General features: G+C 57.1%; 1 protein-coding gene across 1 annotated transcript; it reads left to right on the forward strand.

Annotated features, from left to right (window-relative positions):
- The first annotated feature begins 10,548 nt into the window (after positions 1–10,548).
- On the forward strand, positions 10,549–22,206 carry FBXO42 (F-box protein 42). Its single transcript, XM_060259237.1, has 9 exons — positions 10,549–10,788; positions 11,367–11,483; positions 12,043–12,177; positions 15,455–15,608; positions 15,740–15,850; positions 16,128–16,224; positions 16,950–17,006; positions 20,489–20,605; positions 20,954–22,206. The coding sequence occupies exons 1-9, from the start codon at positions 10,563–10,565 to the stop codon at positions 22,055–22,057; spliced, it is 2,118 nt and encodes a 705-aa protein (XP_060115220.1). The 5' UTR covers positions 10,549–10,562; the 3' UTR covers positions 22,058–22,206.
- Positions 22,207–23,498: the final 1,292 nt, after the last annotated feature.

Genomic DNA, 23,498 nt, shown 5'->3' on the forward strand with positions numbered 1-23,498 from the left:
GCACTTCTCCAGTTCTGTTGCCCGAACAGGGCTTCTTCCTACGCCTGCGCATGTAGGATACCCTTTCCCCCCCCTTGGGGTTCCGCGCATGCTCCTTTCCCGAATTGAGCGCGCCGCGCTTTTTGCACATGCGCACTTGTGACGCAGTGGCGGTCCCGCGTGCGACTCGCTCAGGCGAAGCTAAGTCGCCGGGCCGGGCGCGTTTCCCTCTTGCTGCCCGGCCAGGTGGTGTGGTGTGGGGAGGCGAGTTCCGCAGAGCTGCCTGGGCACCCTCTCTCTTCCCCCTCAGACTAGGCCTGCTGGCTCCCGCCGGGGGCCTCCCGTGGAGGGCGGGGGCGGGCTGGGTCAAAGGGGGCGGAAGCCGCCCCCTCCCCAAGTGCTTCGTCTGCCGGCCAGATCACGGCACGGCACCGCCCGCTGCGCCAGCCCTTCCAGCCAGAGCCGCAGGCCAGCAGAGCCTTTGGGCGGGGCCAGCAGGCCCACCGCCATCCGTCCATCCCATAGCCTGGCCCGCAACGGACCGAGGGCGCTGCTCTGCAACTGCTTTGCTTTCATTTTTGAGGCAGGGTTTTCTCTAGCGATGCCGACCTCTTTTACAGCACAAGGGACACTGCCAGGATGTATATACCAGGATGCTTCACTCTGGCATCGGATTAGAGAATCTGAATTTAACATTCCAAAAGTTCCCTAGGCTGTTTAACATATGGATGCACCAAAGATCTCTAGAACCTACCAGAGGCTGTCTATCGACCTTTCAGTATAATAGTACAACATGACAGGGGTGGCCAACGGTAGCTCTCCAGATTTTTTTTGCCTACAACTCCCATCAGCCCCAGCGAACATGGCCAATGGCTGGGGCTGATGGGGGTTTTAGGCAAAAACATATGGAGAGCGACAGTTGGCCACCCCTGCAATGTGAGATAACCATCAATTCTCTTCTTTTTATTAAAAGCTGCAAATCAGACTGAAAACCATAATAGACTTTACTGAAAAAACAGCATGATTAGAAAATACAAACGTGAAAATTAACCCTGTAGCTAATGGCAAAAACAAACACTACAACTCACACATGCACATACACAATTCTCAAACATTCTTCTGAGACTTCCATCCAGAGAAATGTCATTTGCCTACCGAGGCAAATTTTTATAGAAAAATATCAGTCTTGGCCTTACTCTAAACCTTTTCTCAATCACAGATGATCTAGAAAAGTTATTGGTCTTTTTTTGTGGTTCAATTCCAGTCAAGTCTTACTCAGCGACCCCATAGACCAAGTCACGCCAGGCCCGCCTGTCTTCCACCATCCTCTAAAGTCTACTCAAATTCATTTCTGTTACATCAGTAACCCTGCAGCCATCTCATCTTTTGCCGTCCCCTTCTTTTGCCTTGTCTTTCCCAGCATCAGGATCTTCTCCAGGAAGTGCTCCCTTCTCATTTGGTGGCCAAAGTATTTGAGCGAACAAAGTATTGAGAACAAAGTATTGTTCTTAAGTACATATAATTTTTTTAAATATTCAATTTATATCCTGCCCTCCTTCAATTTATATCCTTCAATTTATATCCTACCACTTAGGGCAGGGGTAGTCATATAAGGCATGACAATAAAATGAAAGCATTTCACAAGGGCAAAAAATCCAGAGTTAAAATGATAATAACAACATAAGAAATCGCCTTAGTGGTGATGCTATGATGTACTCTTCCGAGTGGTGCCTGTGATGCTAGTTGCTGGCCATAAGGCCAGGGCTACTGCTAGGGGAGGCTGAAAGATGGAGGAATGTGGACACCAGCTGCCTCAACTGAAAGCCTGGCGCCCCAGCACCATCTTACAGGCCCTGAAGAATTGTAATAGAGCTTGCAGGGCCCTGATCTCGATGGGTAGCTTGTTCCACCAGAAGGACCTGGCCCTAGTTGAGGCTAGGTGGACATCCTTCAGGCTAGGGACAACCAGATGCTGGTCAATTGAGCACAAGGCTCTACAGGGCACATATGGGGAGAGACGGCCCTGGAGAGATCAGCTGCCCTGAGCCTGTCGGGAGGGCGGGATATAAATCTGATAAATAAATAAATAAATGCAGGTCCCTGGCTGTATAGGGCATTAGAACATAAGAGAAGCCATGTTGGATCAGGCCAAAGGCCCATCAAGTCCAACACTCTGTGTCACACAGTGGCAAAAAATTTTATATACACACATACACTGTGGCTAATAGCCACTGATGGACCTCTGCTCCATATTTTTATCTAAACCCCTCTTGAAGGTGGCTATACTTGTGGCCGCCACCACCTCCTGTGGCAGTGAATTCCACATGTTAATCACCCTTTGGGTGAAGAAGTACTTCCTTTTATCCGTTTTAACCTGTCTGCTCAGCAAAAGTGAACACTAACAGCTTGAACTTAATCCAACAAATGCTTCTAACAATCAGAACTTTTTGGTAGCAGGCACTCCTGTGCATATTATGCCACAAACCTAATACAGCCAATCCCCCAAGAGTTTACAGTAAGCCCTGTACTAAGAGGCCTGTAAGCTCTTGGTGGATTGGCTACATTAGGGGTGTGTGGTCTAATATGCAAAGGAGTTCCTGCTACACAAAAAGCCCTCCTAAGAATACATCTGATATGTCCTTAATATGGCTGCTAACAGATGGGTATTTGGGGGCAGAGTGGAGGCACCACAAATCAGGCTGGCTCAAAAACAGTTGTCCCGAAGCCTCCACATGCTCCCCAGCAAGGCAGCCAGGTGCCTCCAGATGCCGGACTCCCCTTCCCCCCACCCATGAGTCAAGCACTCATGCACTCCGGCACTCTGGCTACTATCTTTGAGGGGGAAAGGGAAGTGGTAGCTTTTTGAGCTGTTCTCAGGAGCCTGGAGGATGGGGTGAGGATGGGATGATGCAGATGTTAGTGTCTGGAGGGGCTTTTTGGGTCAAGACAGATGTTGGTGTCGAGGGGTTTTTGGGTCGAGGCAGATGTTGGTGTCTGGAGGGGCTTTTTGGGTCGAGGCAGATGTTGGTGTCTGGGGAGGGGTTGGGTCAACTTCAGAGATGTCTCTGAGTCGGTCCAAAGTTCTGGTCTGTAATCACCCTATCTTTCCTAAAGCAAGATTTGGCCACTGTGTGACAGAGTGTTGGACTGGATGGGCCAATATGGCATTTCCTATGTTCTTATGTAAGGCCAAATTTAACTCAAAATCCCCATTAAAAGGCAATTAATCGTAATGTTTTGGTAACTTTCAATTAACTGTCAAATATCACAGTAAACCTCAACCAGGGTTCACTTGACAGTTGAGCCTTGTGTGATCTCAGAGACTTCAGAAAAACCTGGGCATCAGGAAAGAAGAAGAAGATAGAAGAAGAAGATATTGGATTTATATCCCGCCCTCCACTCCGAAGAGTCTCAGAGCGGCTCACAATCTCCTTTACCATCCTCCCCCACAACAGACACCCTGTGAGGTGGGTGGGGCTGGAGAGGGCTCTCCCAGCAGCTGCCCTTTCAAGGACAACTTCTGCCAGAGCTCTGGCTGACCCAAGGCCATTCCAGCAGGTGCAAGTGGAGGAGTGGGGAATCAAACCCGGTTTTCCCAGATAAGAGTCCACACACTTAACCACTACACCAAACTGGTGATCCAATCAAAATACTGCTACAGGGAGTCAGTGGTTGAAGTGTAATGGACACTAGGGATGCTGCGCTGGGTATCGGGGACAGGCAAAGGTGGCCATGGCCAAGAGGTGGCCTTTGCTGATCCCAGGCTGGGTCTTGGTGGAGTCCACAGTGGCAACTAGCTCGAAGAGATCCATGAAGAAACCGGAAGCTGTATTATGTCTCAGCATATTTATCTGAGAGATGGTGTTCTCATTCAGCAAAGAAGTTTGCAAAATCCTTCGGGATCTGAGGCAGCCCCTTCCGTCACCCCACTTGCTCTGCTGCTGCCCTGGCCTTCTGGGAGAGGAGATGGGGGGGGAGCGAGGCGCCTGGCCCAGCAAGCCGGTTTAACTGCGGTGACGTAAGCGGGGGCTTCTTGTCAGCGGCCCCCGCAGCCACGGAGGGGATGCTGGGCTCGAGCAGCAGGGGCGTCTCCTCCTCCTCCGGCGGCCTTCCCTTCCCAACATGGCGGCCGGCTCGTCGCGCGGAGGGAGTCACGTGCCCCGCTCTGACAGGACAATCCCTGCGCCGCCGGGTTCTCCTCGCGTCACGTGACGACGGCTGCCGCACGCCTGCGCAGTGCCGGCGTTCGCCTTTTCCGACCGTCCCTGCCCTGCCCCTCCCTCCCTCCCGACCGGGACGGCGGCGGCAAGATGGCGGCGGAGACGGTGGCCTGGAGGACCCCGGCTCCGCGCGAAGGCGGCTCGGGCTTGTCGGGGCGGCCGCCGAGACTCCCGGAAGCGCTGTGAGGAGGCGGGCGGGGCGAGGTGAGCACCGGGGGGGGGGAGGGCCCTTTGCTCCCCCCGCTCTCTGCTCCCCACAGGCCGGGCCTGGACAGGCCACTCTCCCTGCCACGCGACGCCCCCAGCCCCTGCCTCGGGCTCACGGCTGCCCCTGAAAAGGATGGCAGGTTTATACCCCGCCCTTCTCCCTGCATCGGAGCGGCTCACAATCGCCTCCTCCCCCCCCCCACAACAGACGCCCCGTGAGGTGGGTGGGGCTGAGAGGGCTCCCACAGCAGCTGCCCTTTCAAGCACAACCTCTGCCAGAGCTATGGCTGACCCAAGGCCATGCTAGCAGGTGCAAGTGGAGGAGTGGGGAATCAAGCCCGGTTCTCCCAGATAAGAGTCCGCTCACTTCACCACTATGGCTGACGCAAGGCCATGCTAGCAGGTGCAAGTGGAGGAGTGGGGAATCAAGCCCGGTTCTCCCAGATAAGAGTCCGCTCACTTCACCACTATGGCTGACGCAAGGCCATTCCAGCAGCTGCAAGTGGAGGAGTGGGGAATCAAACCCGGTTCTCCCAGATAAGAATCCGCTCACTTCACCACTAGGGCTGACCCAAGGCCATTCCAGCAGCTGCAAGGGGAGGAGTGGGGAATCAAACCCGGTTCTCCCAGATAAGAGTCTGCTCACTTAACCACTATGGCTGACCCAAGGCCATGCTAGCAGGTGCAAGTGGAGGAGTGGGGAATCAAGCCCGGTTCTCCCAGATAAGAGTCCGCTCACTTCACCACTATGGCTGACGCAAGGCCATTCCAGCAGCTGCAAGTGGAGGAGTGGGGAATCAAACCCGGTTCTCCCAGATAAGAGTCTGCTCACTTAACCACTATGGCTGACCCAAGGCCATGCTAGCAGGTGCAAGTGGAGGAGTGGGGAATCAAGCCCGGTTCTCCCAGATAAGAGTCCGCTCACTTCACCACTATGGCTGACGCAAGGCCATTCCAGCAGGTGCAAGTGGAGAAGTGGGGAATCAAACCCGGTTCTCCCAGATAAGAGAGCTATGGCTGACCCAAGGCCATTCCAGCAGCTGCAAGTGGAGGACTGAGGAATCCAACCCGGTTCTCCCAGATAAGAGAGCTATGGCTGACCAAAGGCCATTCCAGCAGCTGCAAGTGGAGGAGTGGGGAATCAAACCTGGTTCTCCTAGATAAGAGAGCTCTGGCTGACCCAAGGCCATTCCAGCAGGTGCAAGGGGAGGAGTGGGGAATCAAACCCAGTTCTCCCAGATAAGAGTCCGCTCACTTAACCACTATGGCTGACCCAAGGCCATTCCATCAGGTGCAAGTGGAGGAGTGGGGAATCAAACCCAGTTCTCCCAGATAAGATTCCGCTCACTTCACCACTATGGCTGACCCAAGGCCATTCCAGCAGGTGCAAGGGGAGGAGTGGGGAATCAAACCCAGTTCTCCCTGATAAGAATCCGCTCACTTCACCACTATGGCTGACCCAAGGCCATTCCAGCAGGTGCAAGTGGAGAAGTGGGGAATCAAACCCGGTTCTCCCAGATAAGAGAGCTATGGCTGACCCAAGGCCATTCCAGCAGCTGCAGGTGGAGGACTGGGGAATCCAACCCGGTTCTCCCAGATAAGAGAGCTATGGCTGACCAAAGGCCATTCCAGCAGCTGCAAGTGGAGGAGTGGGGAATCAAACCTGGTTCTCCTAGATAAGAGAGCTCTGGCTGACCCAAGGCCATTCCAGCAGGTGCAAGTGGAGAAGTGGGGAATCAAACCCGGTTCTCCCAGATAGGAGAGCTCTGGCTGACTCAAGGCCATTCCAGCAGCTGCAAGTGGAGGAGTGGGGAATCCAACCCGGTTCTCCCAGATAAGAGAGCTATGGCTGACCAAAGGCCATTCCAGCAGCTGCAAGTGGAGGAGTGGGGAATCAAACCTGGTTCTCCTAGATAAGAGAGCTCTGGCTGACCCAAGGCCATTCCAGCAGGTGCAAGTGGTGAAGTGGGGAATCAAACCCGGTTCTCCCAGATAAGAGAGCTCTGGCTGACCCAAGGCCATTCCAGCAAGTGCAAGTGGTGGACTGGGGAATCCAACCCGGTTCTCCCAGATAAGAGAGCTATGGCTGACCCAAGGCCATTCCAGCAGCTGCAAGTGGGGAGTCAAACCTGGTTCTCCCAGATAAGAGTCTGCACACTTACCCACTACACCAAATTGGCTCTCTCTGCATCTCAAATGCCCCGAGCCTTCTCTGCAGGGTGACTCACACTCTTTCTGCTGGGGGCTGCCAGATCTGGAGAAATCTCCATATAAATCCCTTTGTCTTCTTCCGGCCTTGTCTTTGCTGTGCCATGTCTCAGAAACTGCTCTCCTTGGAGCTGCTGCCCTGCCAGGAGCTTTGCTGAGACAGGCAGGCTGCCAGCTGCTTTCCTTCACATGCCTTGCCTGCGCTGGTGACTTTGCCTTCTGAAAGACTGCTCTTGCTGAAACTGAAACTGGGGGGGCATTTTTAGCATGTGCTTTGCTTCTCTTAGCTTCATGTGGTCAGTCTCTTTAGTCTATTTAGGCCAATAACACTATCCCTGACTGGCAAAAGCTGTCCAGAATTTCAGGCAGAGTAAGGTTTTTCTCAGGACCTCAGCTAGGGGGTCACTCCTGAGGCATCCTGGCACAAACCACACCTTCTCTCCTAATTGATATATCCTCAGTCCGGGATCATCGTGTTCTAAAGTTGGAAATCCTGAAGCTGCCATATGATTTTAAAGATTGGCCTTAAATCCCATGTCCACAGATTCTATAAAAGGCAATTTTTGGAGAGCCACTGGAAGCCCTTTGCTTCAATCCCAGATGCACACATAGCAATTGTCATTAAGTGGGTGCTGACGCCAGTGCAGGTGAAGCCCACGTAAAGGCTTCAAAACTCTGGTATGAGTCAGATCTGATGTCTGGACATGGGCTGTACAAAATTATGCTTTTTTTAAAATGACCAGAATCATTCCTTGTGCATGTGTTTTAAATCCATTGCACTGAATTACACCTTTATTGTCAGTGTTGTTGTAAATAGCTTCATAACATTGTTTGTGATGAAAGAATACCCGTTTTTGGCAGAAAAAAAGGAAATATTATGGATTTTTTTCATTTTAGGCTGAAGATCTAGCAAAAGCAACCATAGTGTAGTAAGTTTGGGCTTCTATAGAAGGGTTCACTGTAGCATGGACAACTATAGCAAAATTTTTGCAGATGAAGTTGCCCAGGGATTTCAGTGTACCTGTCGAGCTTTAAGCACAGCTCCTAGTCATCTGAATGGTTGGGGTGTATGGCAAGCACTTTTGAGAGAAAGCTGGTAGGTGTGTGCATGCCCATTCAATGTCCCTTTGAGGTGCAAGTTCCCTGAACGCTCCCCATTGATATTATCTGGATCTAATCTGTATTCTTACATCTTTGCCAAAAACGGGGTTTTATTGGGGGTGGGGATGGGTGCTTTGAACTGCTTTGCTGTGGCTTGTCTGTAGGGCAGAGGAAAAGAAACCTGTTGTCTTTGGCCCTCAGGCTTTACCCAAGGAGAAAACTGAAGGCTGCTGGCATCAGGTGATGGAGGCTGTGGCCATGGTGGCACCGCCGTTCAAACATGGAAGGCTGGCCCCTCCACTCAGCACGCCTGACTGTGCACTGGGTGGAGGGGGGGGGGAGGGCGGCAGTGGGACAAGCATGTGTGGGAAGGACCCAGAGTGCCCCACAGCTGCCTGCCTGGACCACTCACCCACCAGTCCCCCGCTACCGCTGTCCTTGGGAGACTTGCTCAGCTGCCGGCTCTGCCAGCCCACCCGGAGCTACTCGGCCAGCACCATCGAGGCCTTTGTGCAGGGCTTCTAGGGCTCCCCGGCAGCAGCAAGGCTGGACTCCGTCTCCCTAGAAGCCAGTGCAGAGTGAGCCAGGCTGCCTCCCATGTGTTCCCCGGTGTACTGGCTTGGCCCGCCCACCCGCCTCCCTTCCTTTCTCCTCCACATCTTGCCAGCTCCATGTGCCCTGGGGCAGGGAGCCACCTCCGCTTGCTTCCCAGTACATCCTGTCTGAGCAAAAGCCATCAGGGGGGGTGCCCCTTCGGAGTGCCAGGTGGGTTGGAAGAGCAGGTGCAGCCGGGGGAGGGGGAGAGGAGTGTCCAGCCCACCCTTCGTGGAGTTGCAGCTTGGCTTCCCTGATGCCACCAGCCAGGGAGAGGGTTCTTGCTGTGAGGAGGGGGGATTATTTTGCTGCAAGGAGGCAGCTACTGCCAGCCCCCTGCCCCCCAAACAAAAATGCTGTCCCTGTGCCCCTCCAAACTTTAAATCCTAGCTACAGCCCTCCTATGATGGCTTACCTTGCATAACTTTTAGGCACTGAAACGCTAAAAATGTTGCAGGAGAAACCACAATGCTTTGGTTCTTCCTTCCAAGTAAGCGTGGCTGTAGTCTGCTTGTGTGTGAGGGGAGGGTGGTATCCAGTGCTGCCTGGCACAGGGCTTGCTCAACCTGGACACCCTCGCTTCAGGAAGCAGGTTCTGCAGAAGCCCATGGGACTTGGCAGTCAGTGACCAGTGGCTGCAGTCTGCGTGTGTGTGGGGGGGGGGGATCCAGTGCTGCCTGGCACAGGGCTCGCTCAACCTGGACACTCTCGTTTCAGGAAGCAGGTTCTGCAGAAGCCCATGGGACTTGGCAGTCAGTGACCAGCCTGGTTCCACTTCTCAGGACTCTTGTTGCTTGAAGGGATGGATGTGGCTGGTGTTTTTGGGCAGGGCTTGACCCTCCTGCCTTTGTCCTTCCAGCTGCTGAAAGAGTTTACTGTAGGAAAACTGAAGGCATTCTGGTTATCAGGCTAGGTAATTCTTGGCAAGGAGTCAGCAGGAATGTACCCTGCTTTGGCTCTCTGCTCCAAGCAGCAGAAGAAACAGAACTTCCAAAGCCATGCCCAGCCAGGCAGCATTGACTGGCCCTGCATGGGCTTGCTTAAAACTCCTTCTGGCCACTAAAGGGGCCTGGGATCCTAGGGCCACTTCCCTTCGTCCCCTTGAATGCGGAAGGATGTTGCTAGGCCCTTGCTCTGTTCATTCGTCCTTCTTGTGGCTGCTCACTTCCAGGCTGGAGCCTCAGCTGCTCCCCTCCTCACCCCAGTGCCCCAGCTGGCGGTTTTGCTCATCCGCACACAGACATGTCCTGGCTGGGGTGAGGAACGGTGATCGTCTTCCTCTCCTGCAGCTGCCTGAAATGCCCCCTAAAGTCCTGCTCCTGGGAGGAGTCTTTGCTCTCTCAGATCCCCACTCAAAGAAAGCAACGGTCAGGAAAGTCCTCTTCTGGCTTCTTGTTTGACTGCCTGCCGGAAGGCCCTTCAAGGACCTCATAGGGCTGCAGAACCCAAACGCAGCTCTGCTCTGGGGGCGGGGCTTGGAGGCCAGCCTTCTCTGCTGGGGCTCAGGGGAGGGTGTCTTCTCCCCTCGATGCAACCCCATGAGCCAGGAGGACTGTGGAGAGTGGGTTTGGTCAGCCAGCAGCTGCAGCAGGCATGAACCACCCCCTGGCTGGCTGGCTGCCATAGAGCTGCTCAGGTGGCTCTGTTTTTGGTGGGGATTATGGGGCACGAGAGGGCAGAGGGCAGCCTCATCTGCAGCACTGGGCAAGAGGAGCTTTCAGGTCCCTTGCCCGCCTGCTCCAGAGCCCCTCCCGGCCAGAGAAGCTGGGCACACTGCTGGCAGTCCTGATGTGGGTGAGTGGCCTGCTCCCTGTCCCTCCCTCCTTGTGGCTGTGCCTGGCAGGAGCCATCGCGGGAGGCAGGGGAGGTGTGGCGGCTGCTGCTGGTCTCTGTTCCGGAGACCATCAGCACTTCCTGCGCATGGGAGGCGGGCCAGAGCCGTGGGTGTCTGCAGCATGGGTGCAGGGCTTGAAGGGGAGGGAGGAGCAGCTCTTTGAGCCCAGAGAGCAGAGTCTGTCAGGTCTTGGACATGTCCAGCTGCCTTTCTGCTCACCCCTCCCCAAGAGAGAGTTACGACAGTACAGATGGGGGGAGAGGTCCCTTGGGAGGCTGCCAAGGGCATGATCCTGGGGCGGGGAGGGGGCTCTTCCCTCAAGCACTGTTATTTGGGGGGGGGCAGAGTCACAGCAGCCGGGTGTTGTGAGGCACATGTGATGGATGGCTTTTCCCCTCCCAGCTGCGAAGTGGGATGCTATGGCCACCTCCTCCGAGAGCGAAGAGGACAGCTTCATGGCCGTGGACCCAGAGGAAGCCGTGGGCAGGGAAGGCAGCATGGAGCAGGAGGTCGGGAGCCGGCAGGACAGGTCCATGCTGGAACTGCCGGAAGAGGTGCTGGAATATATCTTGTCCTTCCTCTCACCCTATCAGGAGCACAAAACCGCTGCACTCGTCTGCAAGCAGTGGTATCGGCTGATCAAAGGTACTGGCAGTTGGCGGGACGCTAACCCTGAGGGCAGCCCAAGCAGGCACTCCCGTTCCCAACTTGTCCAGCTGGGCCAGGCAGGGCAGCCCCCCCCTTCCCAGTGGTGTGGGATTCCCGAGCTGCCTTCAGGCTACACAGAGAGACATGTCAGGAGAGCCGTGGGCAGCCTGGTTTGCTCAAAGGCAGCTCCAGAAGACCCTCCCCCGGGAGCACAGGGTGGAGGCAGCAGCCCCTCGAACACCTTCCTGGCTCAGTGCCAGGGCAGCTGCTTGGCGTGCAGAAGGGCCCCAGTTCAGTCCCCAGCAGCAGCAGCTCCTGTTTCAAAGGAGGTCAAGTGGGAGATGATGAGAAAGGCCTCCTGGGTCCTGTAGCGGTCAGAGGAGGAGAGGCGGACTCCCCTGAAGGTGGCCTCGGGTGGCAACAGAGATGGCACATGGTGCTGCAAAGCTGGCTTGCCCTCCCACCCCCGGGAGAAGGGGCTGCTTGAAGCCTCAGGGACCGTGCAGTAGCATCCCTCGCCTGCCTGCAGAGCTCTGTGGTGGGTGGCCCTGACAGCTTTGTCTTGTCTTCACCAGGGGTGGCCCACCAGTGTTTCCACGGCTTCATCAAGGCAATCCAAGAAGGCAATATTCAGTGGGAGAGCCGCACATATCCCTACCCTGGCACCCCCATCACCCAGCGCTTTTCACACAGTAAGTGACCAGTAGGCGGAGTGCTCAGAGTCAATAGCCTCTGCGGGGGTCTTCGGGGGGGAGCGGATTGTGGGTCTTTGTCTCGAGCTGTTGCCAGCCCCCTTGCCTGCCCCATTTCCAGGCAGCAGGGGAAGGGTGCCGGGCCTGCTGGCTGCTCTTGAAGACCCTGAGAGCTGTGGAGACCTGGCTTGCTCTTGGGGGGAGGAGGCTCTGCAGTGCCTCTCAGCGCCCCCCCCCCCATAGTAGCGTGAGGTGTGGTGCTTGGCTTGCTGACCCTGGAGAGATGGGTGCATGGGGTGGTTTCACGGAGCATGCTGTCCGACGTCAGGGAAGCCATAGACTTTCTCCTGCAGCTGCCTACACGGCCTTATGTTCTGAAGGGCCAGTCACTCCCATGCAAGGCAGCTGGGTGTGGCCTGGGGTCCGCTGGGCTTGGGAGCCAGGCATTTCTCTTGAGCTGGGTTTTGGCCTGCCAGGAAGCCACCTGCAGAAGTGGCTTTTGTCTCAGCCCCTGCAGGGTGCTAACAGGCAGGCCTGTCTCTCTGTCTGCCCCCTCCAGGTGCGTGCTACTATGACGCCAATCAGTCCATGTATGTGTTTGGGGGCTGCACACAGAGCAGCTGCAACGCAGCCTTCAATGACCTGTGGAGGCTGGACCTGAACAGCAAGGAATGGATCCGCCCGCTGGCATCAGGTGAGGGGGGGGTCTCGCTTTGGTGGCCCCACAAGACTGGAGGCAGTGCAGGTCCTGCCAATGGAATGCGGGCCAAAGTCAGCAGTGAGCTGGTGGGAGCCCAGCAAGGAAGAGCTGCTGCCCTCCAGCTATCATCCGGGAGGGAGGGGCAGTTTTGTTGCTGTGAGCCCAGAGCTTGTCCATTTACAAAGCCCAGGAGGACTAGGCACTAGGGCAGGGGTGGGGAACAGTGGCTCTCCAGATGTTTTTTGCCTACAACTCCCCTCAGCCGCAGCCGTGACTAGGGGCAAGGAGAGTAGGGCTGTTGCCCTTTCTCTTGCAGGCTGCCCATCGTTGGAAGGGGGCTATCCAGGCAGACACCCTTCCACCAGCCAGAGGCAGGGGATCTCTGGCAGGCAGGCAGCGAGCTGGGGGAGGACTCAGGACGGCCTTCCACGGTGGGCCAGCTGGGGTGGGTCGTTCTGGGAATGCTCGCTGCCTCTCTTGGCAGACAATGAGCCCCGATTTCTGGGAGTCACTGTGGGCATTGCTGGTGCAGGTGTTGCGCAGGGTTGGTGGTCAGGCTGGCCTGGGCTGGTTGCTGTCAGCACCTGAAAGGAGGAAGAGCATGTGTGCTCAGAATCCTCAAATCCTCCAAGTCAGGGCTCAGGAAAGGCCCAGAGGGAGTTCAGTGGGCTTCTGCCGAAACTGAGGGTCAGTACTGGAAGCCTGAGATACACTGAGGCTGTGTGCAGCTCTACACCCTTGGCTGGTATGGTGGTTATGGCGTGCACAGCCAGACCAGACGCTTTCCCTGAAGGCACTCCCAGCAGCCTGTGGGCCTTCCATGCCCTAGGCACGAGTCGCAAGGGAAAGAGCCACTCATAGAATTGTAAGAGCTGGAAGAGGCCTCCAGCCCCCTGCACAAGGCAGGACACTCACAAATACCTCCACGCCCAGCAGATGGCAAAAAACGACCCCTCCGGGATTCCTGGCCAAACTGGCCTGGAGAAAAATGGCTGCCTGATGCCAGTGGCAATGGGCATTGCCCTGGGTGGGCCAGAAAGGGCCACAAGCGCTAAACACTGGCTCTTCCCTTCCCACCCTCCCTCTCGTGACCAGTTCACAGCATCAGCATGGCTGTTAGGTGGCCACCATGTTGCCGGAAGGGGGGAGAGGGGGGCAGAGGCCGCAAAGAGCAATCCCATGCCAGTAGCTGCCATCGCTGTGGGGAAAGTAGTGCACCTTTTGAGCCCAGTGGCTAAGCTTGGGCAAGTCAAGGCAGCGTGAGCAGCAGGATGTGGCTGGGGCTGGGGACTTCCAGGCCTCCGTCCACCCCCCTCTCCTGCTGCTCTGCCAGCCCTGTGGATGCCAGGGCAGACTGTGCCACCCCCATGCCTGCAGTTGGATCTGTGCCCACTGAGTCAAGCCAGACAGGGCAGGCTGTCGTGGCAGGAAGGGACTGCTGGCGAGGGAGAGGGTCTGGGGGGGGGGGGGGTAGGAAAAGGAAGGGGAAATCTTTGTGGAGCTTTCTGCCATGCCAGTCTTTGGAATGACCCAGAATCCTCCTGGAGAACAGAGGAAAAGGTGACCCTGCAGCAGCTCTGGGTCCTCAGTAGAGGGCCCAGCACTCGCATTTTCCTCCCTCCCACACTGGGGCCTTCAAGCCAGCCAAAGTCCAACTCTTGCCGGGCAGGAAACACCAGCCGCAGGCGACCACTGGGGAAGAAGAAGATTGCAGATTTATACCCCGCTCTTCTCTCTGAATCAGAGACTCAGAGCGGCTTACAATCTCCTGTGTCTTCTCCCCCCACAACAGTCACCTTGCCAGAGTGGGGTGGGGCTGAGAGAGCTCTCCCAGAAGCTGCCCTTTCAAGAAGAAGACTGCAGATTTATACCCCGCCCTTCTCCCTGAATCAGCGACTCAGAGTGGCTTGCAATCTCCTATGTCTTCTGCCCCCACAACAGACACCCTGTAAGGTGGGTGGGGCTGAGAGGGCTCTCACAGCAGCTGCCCTTTCAAGGACAACCTCTGCCAGAGCTATGGCTGACCCAAGGCCATTCCAGCGGCTGCAAGGGGAGGAGTGGGGAATCAAACCCGGTTCTCTCAGATAAGAGTCCTCACATTTAACCACTACACCAAACTGGCTCTCTGCCGCAAGGTCACATTTTCCTGTTCTGCAGGAGGATTCTGGGTCATTCTGAAGCTGGCTCCAAGACTGGCATGGCAGAAGGCTCCGCAAAGATTTCCCCTTCCTTTTCCTACCCCCCAGTCCCTCTCTGCCACAGCCAAACTGGAGCGGAGGACGCAGGCCTAACCCCCAGCAACCCTGCAAGGGCAGGAGCCCACCGCTCGCTCTCTCTTGGGAGAAGGGGAAAGGGGTTCTGGAAGGTCTGGGCTGGGGAGGGAAGGGGCTGCAGTGCATGCCCCCCCCCTCGCCACCACAGTGCCTCGCAGCCCTCGGGAGGGAGGCAGTCCTGTGCTACTCGGGGCCCCTGGCTGGTGGCTTTTCCTTTTTTGGCTTCACACGCTGTCACTCTGCTGAGAAGATCCTCTCTCCACTTGCTCTGGCGCAGGGCCCCTCCCCAGATAGCCTTGCGAGACTTCCCTTTAGGGACCTCTGTCCGAACAGTCTGACCCGGTAGTTTTACAGGCACAGTGCTGGTGTTGGCTACTCGGCGGGGGCGGGGGGGGGAGCTGACATTTCCCCCTGCTCCCAAGAAGCAGCACAGGATCTTGTCCCTCATGGCGGTGGGGGGAGGAGTGGGGTGTGTGGCCCCTCCCACTCTGCCAGCCTCCTGAAGGAGCCCCCATGCCTTCGTACCCCGCAGCAGGGGCCACATCACCTTCTCCGCAGGGCCAGGCTGGGGAGGGCGCTTTCAGTGCACCCCGAGATCCACAGCCTCTCTTCCCTCAAAGCTGGCAGGTGGGGCTCCGCGTCCCCCTGCTGCCTCCAGGGGTGGCATCCTTGCTTTTTTCTCTTGGCCCCCGTCCCCACAGGGGCTGTTCCAGGATGCCCCTTTGTCCCTTGGCTGGGCCTGCTGCACTTGTGTGGAGGCTGACATGACCTGGAGTGGCTGCAGCTCCCTTGCGTGGAGAGGGAGGTTCCCCCCCACAAGCACTCCCCGTTTCCGCAACCGAATGCCTCTGCTGGCTCCCTTCCTCCCACCCCTCCCTTCCTCCCACCCCTTTAGCCCTGCCCGACCGGCAGGTGGGCCCATCTCTCTGGGGGGGGGTCCTGGCCCTCTGGGGCTCCCAGGCTGGCCTCGACCCCCCTCTCCCTCCCTCCCCCTGCAGGCTCCTACCCGTCGCCCAAGGCTGGGGCCACCCTGGTGGTGTACAAGGACTTGCTGGTGCTCTTTGGGGGCTGGACACGGCCCAGCCCTTATCCCCTGCACCAGCCAGAACGGTTCTTTGATGAAATCCACACCTACTCGCCCTCCAAGAACTGGTAAGAGCTGCGGAAGGAGGGCGGGAAGCCCCCTCTCTCTCTCAGGGGTTGCTCTCAACTGGCAGGAAGCAGAGTGTCGTTGAGAGGAACGTTCTGTGATCCTGCTTTTGATCCCCCCCCCCCCCCCGCAGGTGGAACTGTGTTGTGACAACCCATGGCCCCCCTCCTATGGCTGGGCACTCCTCCTGTGTAATAAAGGACAAAATGATTGTCTTTGGAGGTTCTCTTGGGTCTCGGCAAATGTAAGTCTGTCTCTGCTCCACCCCCCACCCCCACCCCCACATACGTGCAGCCAGGGCAGCCCCCTATAGACCATAGACCCTCTGGGAGCCTTTCTGCCACCCGCCACACAAGCAACAGGCTGCTTTGCAGGGTCCGCTGAAATGAGTCCCTCCCCCCCCCCCATGCGGAAGCGGGCAGAGGGGCCGCTGTGCACCTGGCTCCTGGGAAGGACGGTGGGGAACTGGGGGAGGCTGTGGCCTGTTGCCGGTGGCGTGAGCAGCTGCTCTTTCCTCCCAGGAGCAATGAGGTCTGGGTGCTGGATCTGGAGCAGTGGGCCTGGGCCAAGCCAGACGTCTCTGGCCCCAGCCCTCACCCCCGCGGAGGCCAGTCCCAGGTAAGGTCTCCTCCTCCAGGAGCCGGGCAGCAGTCTTGGTCCCTGGCACCCAGGGAGGGATGGGCAGCTGCCAGCCTGGCTGGAGAGAGGACCCTGATGGATAGGGGCATTGGGGGGGCTGACTCTAGCTGAGGCATCTGCCCCCCCATAAGCCCCCGCCCCAAAGGAAGGCTGAAAGGAGCCAGAGAAAGAGCTACCTGGGCACAGCCTCCCTCCCCTCCCCTCCTGAGCCTGCCGCAGCAGCAGCTTCTGGGGTCCAGCTCAGAGGGTGGGGGCCAAGGCAATGTGCCCCTCAAGGCGGAGTCTGCTCCTAGGCTCACGCAGGAGCAGCCTCCCTGGGGCCTGATTCTGTCCCAGAGGTGTTTGGTGGGGAGAGGAGAAGGCCCTTCTAGACCGGAAAGATGCAGCCCCCGCTTCGGGTGGGCAGGTCATTGCCAGGCGCAGTCCATGTGGATGACCTGGAAGGACTTGCCCTGGTCTGGCACTCTCTGCTCCTTCCTTCCTTCCTTCCTTCCTTCCTTCCTTCCTTCCTTCCTTCCTTCCTTCCTTCCTTCCTTCCTTCCTTCCTTCCTTCCTTCCTTCCTTCCTTCCTTCCTTCCTTCCTTCCTTCCTTCCTTCCTTCCTTCCTTCCTTCCTTCCTTCCTCCCTCCCTCCCTCCCTCCCTCCCTCCCTCCCTCCCTCCCTCCCTCCAGCTGCTTCAGCCATTGCTGCTTCCTTTCTTCCAGATTGTCATAGATGATGAAACCATTCTGGTCCTGGGGGGCTGCGGGGGTCCCAATGCGGTGAGTAGATGAATGGGAGCATGCCCAGTCTCTGGCTGAAGATACCTGTCCCAGCCTCAGGGCGGGGGGTCGGAGCTGTCTGCCAGGTGCCCACACACCTGGCTGGGGCTTGGTGGCTGCTCGGGCTGGGGTCTCTCCTGCCTTCCTGCTCCTCAGAGGCCCTGGCCTCGGCACTTTCATTAGACCAGTCAGGGCGGAGGGGGGGGGTTGGGATGTGGCCTACAGCCCGGCATTCTGCCCTGTCCCTCTCTCTGCCATGGCTCTTGCCTTTCTGCTTGGCTGGTCTCCCGTGCAGCCCTTCTTCGTCCTCCAGTCAGGCGATGGACCTAGTGTCTTCCATGGCGACGCTAGGACTCTCTCAATTTGTTACAACCCCCACTCACCAGGCCGGGCACACGTTGGACCTGATCTTTGCGGCCGGGGTTACAGTGGGCGATATAACCGCGGAGGCGGTGCCATGGTCGGACCACCTCGCCCTCAGGGCCCGTGTAGACATGCCACCCCAAACCTGTTTAGGCGATGAGCTTATTATGGCTCGCCCGCGGAGCCGGATGGACCCGGAACGGTTCCAAATGGCACTGCGGGATCCCTGGCCCTCTGGCGATTCCCTCAATGGCCTGGTTGAGACCTGGAATAGCCGGCTCTCTACGGCCATAGAAGAGATCGCACCTCGACACCGTCTACGACCTCGGCTGGCCCCGTGGTATACCCCGGAGTTACGCCAGCTGAAACAAGGTCTCAGACGGCTAGAGAGGCAATGGCGGCGTACCTGCGACGAAGCGACTAGAACATCTTATAGGAAGTTTATGAAGTCCTATGAGATGGCAATCAAGACCGCAAAGAAAACATACTTTGCGGCTAAGATTGCGTCTGCAAATTCGCGCCCGGCTCAATTATTTAGGATAATTCGGAATTTCACTACGTTGCCACAGGGCAATTCAAACGTTAAGGAATTGGAGATAGGCTGCGAGGCTTTTGCGAATTTTTTTGCAGACAAGGTCCAGTCGCTCCGCCGCGACTGCCCTGCCAATTTAGATACAGTAAGTGAACTCGAGACCCAATGCGTGTCTTCTGATTTGACCCTGGACTGCTTTGACCCGCTCAGCTTGGAGGAAGTCGACAGAATCCTTGGCACTGCACGACCCACAACTTGCAATCTGGACCCATGCCCCTCCTGGCTAATTAAGGCTTGCCAGGAGGAGCTAAGATGTCCTATACGGGACATCATAAATAGATCTCTTTCAGAGGGCTCTTTTCCAACACCCCTGAAAGAGGCAGTGGTCCGCCCTCTCCTGAAAAAGGCTACATCAGACCCGGCCGAATTGGCACATTACCGACCGGTCTCAAATTTGCCCTTTTTGGGCAAAATTATTGAGAGGGCTGTGGCGCTGCAGTTACAGGACTTTCTGGATGACGCTTCCACCCTAGACCCATGCCAGTCCGGCTTCCGCCCGGGCCATGGGACAGAGACAGTCTTGGTCGCCCTCATGGATGACCTCCGGCAACAACTGGATCGAGGCGGCTCGGCAGTACTGCTGCTGCTAGATCTATCGGCTGCGTTCGATATGGTCGATCATTGGTTGCTGACCCGCCGTCTCGCCGACGCGGGAATTCAGGGGCTAGCCTTACAGTGGCTCTCCTCCTTCCTTGAGGGTCAGGGACAAAGGGTGGCAATTGGAGGGGAGCTGTCTCAGAGACACCTACTTCATTGTGGGGTGCCTCAGAGGGCAGTTCTCTCCCCGATGTTGTTTAACATCTATATGCGCCCCCTTGCCCAGATTGCCCGGAGGTATGGGCTCGGTTGTCATCAGTACGCTGATGACACCCAGCTCTATCTATTGATGGACGGCCGGACTGGCGATGTCCCTATAAATCTGGACCGGGCGCTACAAGCTGTGGCTGGCTGGCTCAAGCTGAGTGGGCTGAAGCTGAATCCAGCGAAGACTGAGGTCCTTTGCATAGGTCGCGGCGGGCCAGGAGGGGAGATCTCCCTACCGGCCTTTGACGGTGCGCCACTGATACCAGTGCGCAGGGTCAAGAGCTTGGGAGTACTACTGGAGTCTTCCTTGTCAATGGAAGCCCAGATAGCTGCCACTGCTAAATCTGCCTTTTTCCACCTTAGGAGGGCAAGGCAGTTGGCTCCCTTCTTGGAATGTAGTGACCTGGCAACTGTGATCCACGCAACGGTCACCTCGAGGCTAGACTACTGTAATGCCCTCTACATGGGGCTGCCCTTACATCGAACGCGGAAACTGCAGTTAGTGCAGAACGCGGCGGCCAGGCTATTAGTGGGACTACCTCGGTGGGAACACGTGCAGCCTGGGCTGCAGGAGCTGCACTGGCTGTCGGTTGTGTATCGTGTTCGCTATAAGGTGCTGGTTATTACCTTTAAAGCCCTTTATGGCCGAGGATCTGCCTACCTTAGGGACCGCCTCTCCCTATATGTTCCCCAGAGAGCACTGAGATCTAGTTCCCAAAACCTTTTAAAAATCCCTGGACCAAGAGAAGCTAGATTAAAAATAACGAGGGAGCAAGCCTTCTCAGCAATGGCCCCCCGATGGTGGAATCAACTCCCAGAGGTGGTGCGAGCCCTGCGGGACCTGAATCAGTTTCTCAGGGCGTGCAAAACCACCCTCTTTCAGCTCGCTTTCAAGATAGAACCCGGCTAAATTGACTTCTAGCCATCTTATATATGACTGTGAATTGTAGCACCTTAATTATTAACACATAACACCAGTTTTATTTAATTTTAACCTAATTTATAACTGTAATTTAATTGTATTTTAATTTGTCTTATTGTATTGATTGTATTTTATTGGAATCATGGTTGTTCCATGTCTGTGAGCCGCCCTGAGCCTGCCTTTGGCGGGGGAGGGCGGGATACAAGAATAAATTTATTATTATTATTATTATTATTCCTTTCCTCACTCTGGGCAGACTCCCCCCCCCCCCCCGTGCTTTCTACTGTGCTTCACTTTTGGTTCTTGGGAAGCTTTGATGACGATCTTGGTTTGGTGTGGGGGGGGGGAATCTTGCTCGCTTTGCCTCACTCCGAGTGGGCGGGTGGAGCTCTCCCTCCCTCGGCAGCCTCCCAGCTTTGCCTTCCCTCACACCTCTCTGGGCAGCTGGGGGGGGGGGGGTGGCCTTGGTAACAGAAGCACTGATTGCTGGGTGGCTGCTGCTGCTGCTGCTGCATCTCCTTCCCAGAGGCCTGTCTGACACTTCTGCGGGCTCATGAAATAAGTGCGTTATCAACACAGGCTTTGTGGGGGTTCCCTGGGGCCAGAGCACTGTCTTCTCCATGAAAGCAGCCTGCCCATGAGGGACACCGCAACAACTGGGGGGGGGGGTGAGGGGGGTGGCAGAGATGGATGAAGCAAGGCCTTGCCTGATGGCTCCTTGTGTGTCTCTGCACGTGACAAGCAGCTAGAGGCCACTGCCCCCGCTCCCCCCCCCGCCACTAACCTCTGGTGCTTCTGCAGCTGTTCAAAGATGCCTGGCTGCTGCACATGAGCTCCGAGCCGTGGACGTGGCAGCCGCTGAGAGTGGAGAATGAAGACCAAGGGGCCCCGGAGCTCTGGTGCCATCCGGCTTGCCGGGTAAGAGAAGGGGGGCTTCTCGCTCAGTCTCCCTCAGGCTTGCGAGCTGGGGGGGGGGCTCATTTTAAGAGGAAGGTCTTGATGCAGAGTCCTCATAGCTGAGAGAGGGTGGGTGTGGGTGCCCCCCCCATTCCACAGCCAGTGGCCGGCAGCCCTGTGGCCATCTGTTACGCATCTGGGGGCCACTCTGCTTCCAAGGGCAGTTCAGGAGGGGGACCCCCAGCCCAGCCCAGCCCGTAGGGCAGCAGTAAGCAGAGGAGCAGCAGGGCCAGAGGGAGGCTTCCGGAAATGGCACAGCGTCCCAAGCAGGCTGTTCTGATCTCTGTGCTGGCGTCTGTTCTCTTCCAGGTGGGCCAGTGTGTGGTGGTCTTCAGCCAGGCCCCCAGCGGGAGAGCCCCTCTGAGTCCCAGCTTGAACTCCCGCCCCTCTCCCATCAGCGCCACCCCACCCGCTCTGGCTCCTGAGACCCGGGAATATCGTCGTTCCCAGTCTCCCGTCCGGACCACAGATGAGGCACCCTGCGTGAACGGCCGCTGGGGAACCCTGAGGCCTCGGGTCCATCGGCAGACCCCTTCGGGTTCCCGGGAAGGGAGCCTCTCGCCTGCCCAAGAGGACAGTTCCCCTGTGTTGCTGAATGGCAGCGAGGGCTTATCTCCTGGAGCCTCTTTGGAGAGCCCAGTCCAAGTGGCATCTCCCACCACACCTGCCGCTGCCGCCACCGAAGGGTATGACCTCAAGGCTGGCATTTCCTCGGCACCGAGACGGGGCTCCCTGCCTGATCAGAAAGACCTGAGGTTGGCAGCTGTAGACCTGAACTGGGAACCGAAAGCACCTTCCCTTCTTTCTCAGCTGGAGGGCGCGGAGAGCAGGACGGTTGGCGGCGCCAGGAACCCACCGGAACAGACCAATGGTGTTCACACCCCGCCTCATGCGGCCAGCTTCTCCTTGGCAGGCGCGGTCTCCCCAGGTGCACTGCGGCGAAGCCTGGAGGCAGTCAAAGCCCTTTCTTCAAAGCCGCCACCACCTGCTCTGGCAGTGCTGAGCCCCCCCTCCTCTTCCCTGGCCTCACCAGGGTCGCCCGTGGAGGCAGCGGCCCCCCCTCGCCCCAGCTCTTCTGCCCAAGGGGACGGGCATGCCTTGCCCCCCATCGCTCGCCGCCTGGGCCACCACCCGCCGCAGTCGCTGAACGTCGGCAAGCCCTTGTACCAGAGCTTGAACTGCAAGCCCATGCAGATGTATGTGCTGGACGTCAAGGAGACCAAGGGGAAGGGGCGCGTCCAGTGGAAGGTCTTCCACAGCAGCTCGGTGGTGGGGCCGCCAGAGACCAGCCTGCACACAGTGGTGCAAGGCCGGGGGGAGCTGATCATTTTTGGCGGCCTCATGGACAAGAAGCAGAACGTCAAGTACTATCCCAAAACCAATGCCTTGTACTTCGTGCGAGCAAAGAGATAATGCAGCCAGGAGTGGTCTCTTCTTCCCCCCACCGCCCCCACCGCTTCTGCTGACACAGTGACACCCCCCACCCCACCCCCCGTTAGCACTCTGTCAAGCAGGATGTGAATTTGGGGCTGCTCCCATCAATAAAAGATTCTAAGCAAATGGCACAGGTGCTTCCCTCCTCTTCACAGCCGGACTGAAGAAGAGACTGATTCTGCTGGGCGGGGGAGAAGAGGGAAGGGATTGGATGGATCACAGCAGGGGCTTGGCAGACAAGAGCACCATCACTTTTTCCAGCAGGGAGAATAACTGTTGGGGGGTGGAGGAGGGGTGAAAGAGAGCTGGCTGGGCAAGCAAGGGGCCTGGTGGTGGTAACAGCCAGCTGGCACTGTAGCAGCCACGCTTCCCCTCCCTCTGGAGTTTCCAGGGGCTGCGTCCAGCTCCCCAAAGCCTGGCTCCCTGGCCTCCCCTGGCAAGCAAGAGAAAGATTCTGTAGGAGGCCTGGGCAGATCAGCTGGGGAGCCTCTTCAAGGCACTGCCCAAAGCAGGCTGGCATCTGTGGGTAGTGGCAATGCCCCAACAGTCAGGTGCAGGGCCTGAGAGGAGACGGTTCCCCTGGGCAGCTGGCCTGCCTCATGAGGGGGGAGGGGAGCAGCCCCAGATGGCTCCTCCCCCCATTTCCCTTGCAGGCCTTGCTGGCTGGGGAATGAGCCATTCCCTGAATACCCAGAACACACTTGGGTGTCGTCTCCCCCCCTCCCCTGAAGTCCCTAGAGGCCTGGCCCTCCTCCAGTGGAGCTGTGGGGTTAGGAGGAGAGGTCAACCAATCTGGGGCTGCAGTTTTTAAAAAGGCAAATGCTTTCCAGGGGATTATTAGGAAGGGGTCAGAAAACCAATTGGCCACTATCATAAAGGCCAAGGTAGTCACCTGCACAAGCACCAGTCGTTTCCGACTCTGGGGTGGTGCTGCTTTCACAACGTTTTCAGGGCAGTCTTTTTACAGGGTGGTTTGCCATTGCCTTCCCCAGTCATCTACGCTTTACCCCCAGCAAGCTGGGTATCATAATGCCCCTGTAGCCTCATTTGGAACACTCTGTGTACAATTCTGGTCAGTGCTCCTCCAAACAGATATTCTAGCATTGGGAAAGGTGCAGAAAAGGTCTAGTAAAATGATCAAGGGGGTGGAACACCTTCCCTATGAAGAGAAAGTGATGCGCTTGGGGCTTTTTAGCTTGGAGAAATGATGACTGAGGGGTGACACAATAATGGTCTACAAGATTATGCATGCACTAGAGAAGATAGAGAATGTATTTTTCTCCCTTTCTTGCAAAACGAGAACTTGTGTCCACTCCTGTGGGACCCACTGCAAGGTCTGCAAAGAGGGGCTTGGCTAAACCTACGGAGCAGAGGTCCATTAGTGGCTATGAGCCACAAGGGATAGCTGGAGCACTCTGTG

Source organism: Heteronotia binoei, chromosome 18, assembly GCF_032191835.1.
Source record: "Heteronotia binoei isolate CCM8104 ecotype False Entrance Well chromosome 18, APGP_CSIRO_Hbin_v1, whole genome shotgun sequence".
Taxonomy (NCBI): Eukaryota; Metazoa; Chordata; class Lepidosauria; order Squamata; family Gekkonidae; genus Heteronotia; species Heteronotia binoei.